This window comes from Triticum dicoccoides, chromosome 3B, assembly GCF_002162155.2.
Source record: "Triticum dicoccoides isolate Atlit2015 ecotype Zavitan chromosome 3B, WEW_v2.0, whole genome shotgun sequence".
In the NCBI taxonomy this organism is placed as follows: Eukaryota; Viridiplantae; Streptophyta; class Magnoliopsida; order Poales; family Poaceae; genus Triticum; species Triticum dicoccoides.
The window spans coordinates 77,461,696-77,469,073 of NC_041385.1; the positions used below are offsets into that span (position 1 = coordinate 77,461,696).

The window sequence follows — 7,378 nt, forward strand, 5'->3', positions numbered from 1 at the left end:
CGCCAGTGTGTTGCCCCGCAAATTTTGAAATTTCGCTTCTCGCCGTTGTCCAGTCTCTACCGCCACCGGAAGGGGGGTTTGATAAGGCCTCGTTTCGTTCAAAAGCGAAGGAAAAACATAAAAAATGAAACCTTTCCCGGGTTCAAAACAATGGAGTACAAAAAGGAAATATGGAGGAAATTTTACTTTATCTCTATCTCTACTACTCCCTCCGTCCGAAAAAGAGTTAGTGCCAGATACATCCATTTGAGAGACAAGATTGGGATAAGCTTTTTCGAACGGAGGGAGTACTTAAAAAGAACATAAGGTTCTTATTTCACCTTTCTTCTCATCACCCCTTCGTCCATTCTATGATAATAAATCAACTTACTATACTTACCTTCTGAATGAATTTCATTTTAATTTACTTACCAAACTTCGGTTCAAAATACTCTGAATAAGTTAATTCATGGGCAGAATTTGATGAACATTTATTTACAAAATCACATTATTATAGACAGGTAAATCACAAGCCGTACTAGAAGATTTATATCTCATTGCAACACACAGTCATTGTTCTAGTTACCTCTAGAAAAATGTGTCTAGATACATTTGTATCGGACAAATCTAAGACAATTAATTCGGGACAGCTGGTAAATCTCTACCGCCACCGGAGAGGGGTTGATAACGCCTCGTTTCATTCAAAAGCGAAGGGAAAAACATTAAAAATTGGAAACCTTTCCTGGGTTCAAAACAGTGGAGTATAAAAAGGAAATATGGAGGAAAATTTACTTTGATGTATTTTTTTCGAAAATGGGCGCTTTATTACTTAAAAGGTTTAATTATTACACCCGGCCTCTGCATAACTAAGATGCACACGGCCAACAAAGTTCTCACACCAAGCCAAAATAAAAGAATAAGGCGATATACAAGGAAAATGAAATCTGTATAACGCCTAAACTGAAGGTGACTCAATCCTAAGATCATGTTGCCACCCACGTTGGATAAAAATATCCCTTGCCGAAGCCTCCAATCGTGTACACACCTCCATAAACAAGTCTCGATTTTCCACTCGTTGTAGAGAGGACCATAAACGAAGAGTCCCGGTACATCTGTAGATAACCTGCATAAGAGAAGTACTTTTATCACTATAAATCTTATCATTTCTACATAGCGAAAGCGACCAAATCACCGCAAGCGCTCCCACCCTGATAAGAATTCTAAATTTGTGATCAATCCCATGTAGCCAGTTGCCAAATATATTAGCAACACTACAAGGAGGATACAAGCCAGATGCTACTTGGATGACTGACCATATAGAACGAGTCAATTTAAATTGGAAGAATAAATGTTTTATTGTCTCATCATGCGGACAGAAGACACATTGTGTACTTCCATACCAATTCCTCTTAATAAGGTTATCTTTAGTAAGAATGACTTTGTGACGAAGATACCATGCAAAGATTTTATTCTTAAGAGGTATTTTCATCTTTGAGATCTTCGTATTATTATCAACTGGCACATCAGACTGGATCAAAGCTCTATACAAAATACATCAGACCCTTGTGACAACTGTACCGTGGCTAACCGCTGGAACAGTATGTTTCACGATTGGAGTCTAGGTCCAATTAAATCCCTTCTGAACGTCACATTCGACAGACATGATTCCAAAACCTTGGCGATAATATCACCCTTGTGATGCACAATATTGTACAGAGCTGGATATTGTTCACGGAGTGTAACATTACCTAGCCACTTATCCTCCCAAAATCTAATTTTTGAGCCATCCTTAATCAGGAAGGAACCATAGCGGAAGAAATATTTCTTCGTTGCCATTAGTCCCACACAAAAATGGGAGTCCCCAGGCTTCCAGTATACTTGTGATACCGCCTTTGAACCCACATATTTTCTTCTAAGGAGGGTTTGCCATACACCATCTTCCATCAATAACTTAAACAACCATTTGCCGAGAAGGGCCCTATTCTTAACCTCAAGGTCATGAATTCCCAACCCGTCTTGGTCCTTGGGACGGCAAACCACACTTCATTTAGCCAGCCGATATTTCTTTCTCTCGCTATCTCCTTGCCAAAAGAATCTCGATCGGAAGTAATCCAATCTATGTAATACTCCTTTTGGCAACTGAAAGAAGAAAATCATATATAGTACCATATTACTTAGTACTGAATTTATGAGGACCAACCTTCCACCCAGAGATAGTAGTTTACCTTTCCAACTGCTAAGTCTTTTTTTAGTCTCTCCTCGACGTATTTCCATTCAGCATTTGTGAGTCTCCGATAATGTATCGGTATCCTCAAATAAGTGATCCGAAACTGGCCCAACCCGCATCCAAATAGGTCAGCATACAGGTGGGCCTCGTCTAGAGCCTCGCCAAAACAAAACAATTCACTTTTATGGAAATTGATCTTAAGCCCTGAGAGTTTCTCGAATGCTGATAAAATTAATTTCAAATTTCTTGCTTTCTCGAGGTCATGATCCATAAAGAGAATTGCATCGTCAGCATATTGAAGGATGGAGAGACCACCATCAACTAGATGATTCACCACCCCATCAATTTGGCCATCAACCTTGGCACGTTCAATCATGACCGCTAGCATATCTGCCACTATGTTGAATAGCAGGGGCGATGTTGGGTCACCTTGTCGCAATCCTTTCTTCGCTTGGAAATAGTTACCAATGTCATCATTGACTTTAACGGCAACACTACCTCCAATCAAAGGAAAAGTGGGGAGTCAGGCCTCCTTTTCAGTCTTCTACATATTAAGGAGACTAAGATCCTTAATAACGGTGTGATAACATTCTAATTGTACCTTTTCTTGTGATTTGACCATATTCATTACGATTAGTGTGTTTTTTCTATTTCTACGAATCAAACATCAAAGCTTGCAAATAAAAAAACCGACGCACGGGCCTGAGGCGCGTGGCATTAAATAGAACCGGTGGGTGGTGGTTGGTTGACCGACGCGTGGGCCCAACACAGACACCGAACGAACGTGTGGTGCGTTCGTCTCGTGTCCGTGTGGACACAAATCAGTCACAAATTTAGCTCAAAATGCGTTTAAATGGATGGACAGTATTTGCGTTTGCATCCGCACGTTTGGGTTGATTTTTGGCCTCGCAGACACAAACAGACATGACCGGACCAAATAGGTCGGCCGGCGGTTGGAGTTGCCCTAACGGAAACAACGAACGGATCCAAAAGCATCCAAGTACAAAAGCAAATAAAATCTTTACCTACTAATATAATATCGATTGCTTCTGTTCGCTCATCATCAACAATTTTACAGAATGGTCCCTATTGTTTTAGGTATTCAACTTGTAGTCCTGATCTGGTCATTTCTTTGATTGTCTGGTACGCCTGGCTTCTTCCGCCGCTCAGATGGGCCACGTTTGGCCATCGCCCGTGGTAAAAGAAATTGCGCTAGCAAAGATGGGTGCTTATTTATTCTTGAGTAGTCCCACCTTGCTCAATTCAATGAATTCTTGCCAATTTAAATACATTCAAAAGTTGTTTGCAATATCAACCATTCTCCTCAGGAATCAACAAACACACATGAGAGCGTTATAGCTAATTACTGAAAGGGCGGCTTGGTGGTGCTGGTTGGTGCAGAGGCGAGGAGGCAGAAACGGGGCGGCTCGATGGTGTTGTGCAGAGGCAAGGAGGCAGAAACGGGGCGGCTCGGTGGTGCTGCTTGGTGCAGAGGCAAGGAGGCGGAAACAGGGTGGCTCGATGGTGTTGGTGTGGTGCAGAGGTAAGGAGGAGGCTAGTAGCGAGGGCCAGAGACACAACAACGACATGAGGGAGTGCCTGACGGAGTCGAACGTCGCGCGGGGTAGTGGTGGTGGATGCCAGCCTGCAGAGCTCACTCACCTCGTCGTCGGTGACCCCGTTGGACGGCGCCGAGCAGGGGGCGCGCGCGAGGAGAAGGAGGCAGCAGACTACAGAGGAGATGGGCGCGACTTGTCAGAGCGGCTGGAGCATCGAATTGGGCGCGCGTGAGTGGAGCCCTCCATGATGACACACGAGGGAAGGGAAGGGGTCGGGGGGCAGGGAGAGAGTGGAGGGGCATCGGCTAGGGTTAGATCGGTGTTGGCTGGCTGGCCAAATAGGCTGGTTAAGTGGGCATTGCTGGGTTGGGCACTCTCTCTCTCTCTCTCTCTCTCTCTCTCTACATCCTTTTTCTAATTTCTAGTAAACATAAACTTTGAGAAAATAAAGAGAGGAATAGAGAGGGAATCTCACATGGAGACATATCTTTTTGGACTTAAAAAAACGTAGGTTTTTATGGAATTGGTTTGATGTTTTTTTTAGAAGATGAGAAGTTTGAATAAAATTCAAACATGTTTGAGTTTAGAAAACCCTTTAGATGGAATCCAAATGTACTGGAATTTAAGGATGTGGATCAGCATAATGAATATGATTTATGGGCACACATGTGACATTTATTTAAGCAACTAAAATGTGACTCAAATATGAAGAATTCGAAATAAAGGAAGCTGAAAGTTGCATTGGGGATTTACAAGGTTCCATGGGCATGAAGAGGTTTGGATATGAGTGGAAGTTGATCATGAAATAGTGAAAGTTAGAATAAAACTATGAGAGTTGCAAACCAAATAAGGCAAACATTTCTTATCCATTTGTAAAGATGGTCTCGCTTAAAGTATAATTATATTTTATGTTGTGAATAATTGATGCGGGTCAAAAATCAAATTATCACACTTGTGTTTTAGGTTATCCCTATTTGGTAGGGGTATCATTAATTTTTGTTCCCCCTATTACAACGCACAGTAATAGTAAAATAAAAAACCCGGAAAAACATAAGGTTGCTGCACAAACGGTAACAGCAACATATATAACTGAAACTAAACTATAGTTGTGAACAGATCGAAACCAAACATATTTTGACTGTCGTCATTACGAAAGCCGGGCAACATATTATTTGATGAACAACATTTGCACATATTCAACATTATTGTGCTCACTCATAAGCATGGAGCAGCAGCAGAGGGGACATATAGAAGACGGGGCAAATATATAGGGGACAAGTGGAACAGATCAACATGCTCATGGGAGACGAGGCGAGGCGCTTGGTCCGTGACGGTCACGGGTTGACGAAGACGTCGAGCTCGAGGACGGCGTTGGGGTGGTCGAGCCGGACGGTCTTCCACAGCACGTAGCCTCTGGCCATCCTGAACTGGCCCGTGCCGCCGATCACCGACAGCTCCCGCACGGCCGCGCCGATGTCGTCCCGGCCCACCACCGTGACGGAGGAGCCCGCGTAGGGGCCGGACGTGAGGAGCACCTCCATGGTAACCAGCAGCTCCGGGTTCCCCTTGGACGCCCACACGTAGCGCCCCTGCGCGCGCCCCACGCCCGCCGACGTCGCCGACGAGGTGGCCGTGAGGGCGTCGTCGATGACGATGGTGTCGCCGAAGTGGCCGCGCGGACCGTCCAGCACCTGCACCGCCGTGGGCGCCGGGCCGGTCAGCACGTCGTGCATGTAGAAGTGCAGGTGCGCCGACGCCCCCGACACCGCCGCCGGCCGCGCGGCCAGGACGGCCAGCAGCGCCAGCAGCACGGAGCAGAGGCGGCCGCCGGAAGCCATGGCAGCAAGAGAGCTCAAGACTGAAGTGTGTGCCTGTGTGTGATATCTGATTTCTGCATCTTTGTGTACTGTATATATACAGGCAGAAGAAATCTGCATCTTGGTGATAATGTTGCTGAGGTGTATGGTCGGTATGATAATAATAATTTATCAATGATCATGTGTGGTTTGTTTGTATTGAGGGCAGCAGTTGATGCGTCGTCTTCTGAGTCGGACCGCGTGCGTTTATGTTGCCATCCTTCCTTCACTGTCCAAGGGGCGCACTGCGCACATGCATGGTTCCAACAGCAGATCGCCCATCGCTAGCTGCAGATCGAGATCTATCAACAGCAGAAAATGAAGATGAATGCATCAATCATCATTCATTGATTTGTAATACGGGTTAAATAGCTGTGAAGTGGCCATTGTTGCCATAGATTGGGAGGTCTGGATTCAGATTTCAGAGCTCCATGTTTTCTTGTTTGCAGAGGTGGAGTGCCGGTTCCAACAGTGAAAATGGCAACCAAATCTACCATGCCATGGTAATGCAAATGGTCACTGCAATTTTACCTCGAGAAGCAGTAAAAAAATCTTAAAAAAGGTAGAAAAACAATAGCTTAGCCAAATGAGAGCTTTTCCTTTTACTACGGTTTTTTGATATAGGATGGTACTAGCAAAAGGGCTCGTGCGTTGCAACGGGAGAAAAGAATAGCACACGCTCTTAATTTACAAAAAAATGGTCTATAATCTGAGTATTTGTAGCTACGACCCAAACAAAGATGGTCTTTGCATACAAAAGCGCAAGTGCAATATTCCACATGTCTTATATTTAAACACGGCTTGCATGTAGATTTAATACGTACAAAGACATGGGCAAGTGATCTTCAGTTTCATCTCCAGTCTTGATTTTGCAGAGATGTTCATCCAAAATCCGGATTAGTACCGATATGAAAGAAAGACGAATAATGCACTATTGATTAAGATTGCGTCCTAGATAGTATTTTCTAAATGGTTAACAGGTAAAATAACATCATATTTAGATTATATATATTATTCTAATCAAATTCCATATATAACATGTTAAATTTGGATTTACGGTTTAGAAGATATGAGTATTTTTTAAAACATTTAATATGTACTGCGGGTTTAATGTCACAAACATCAGAGGGTTTTCTATAAAATAGCATGACAAACTAAGAATATTGATGCGGAGCATCTCACGTTCATCCCCATGTACACTCCGACTACTCTCCAAGCCCCAAGGATACATACGACGATACCTCGAACATACGCCATTGGACACAAGGTGAACTCGCTCCTCTTCGAACCATCACTTTCTACATGTGAGATATGGCTACTACCTCCAACGCGTGTGCTATGCATGACGATCGAATCTCGGGCAAGTAACATACCGACGACAAAGGGAACAATGTATGTTGTTATGCGGTTTGACCGATAAAGATCTTCGTAAAATATGTGGGAGCCAATATGAGCATCCAGGTTCCGCTCTTGGTTATTGACCGGAGATGAGTCTCGGGCATGTCTACATAGTTCTCGAACCCGTAGGTTCCGCACGCTTAACGTTCGATGACAATCGGTATTATGAGTCTATGTGTTTTGATGTACCGAAGGTAGTTCGGAGTCCCGGATGTGATCACGGAAATGACGAGGAGTCTCGAAATGGTCAAGACATAAAGATTGATATATTGGACCATGTTATTCGGACACGGAAGTGTTCCGGGTGGTTTCGGGTAAAACCGGAGTGCCGGAGGGGTTACCGGAACCCCCCGGGGGAA

At 44.1% G+C, this 7,378-nt stretch overlaps 1 protein-coding gene across 1 annotated transcript; it reads right to left on the minus strand.

The window, feature by feature from the left end:
• Positions 1 to 4,884: 4,884 nt before the first annotated feature.
• Positions 4,885 to 5,641, minus strand: LOC119274822 (dirigent protein 21-like). Its single transcript, XM_037555549.1, has one exon. The coding sequence runs from the start codon at positions 5,601 to 5,603 to the stop codon at positions 5,100 to 5,102; it is 504 nt and encodes a 167-aa protein (XP_037411446.1). The 5' UTR covers positions 5,604 to 5,641; the 3' UTR covers positions 4,885 to 5,099.
• Positions 5,642 to 7,378: the final 1,737 nt, after the last annotated feature.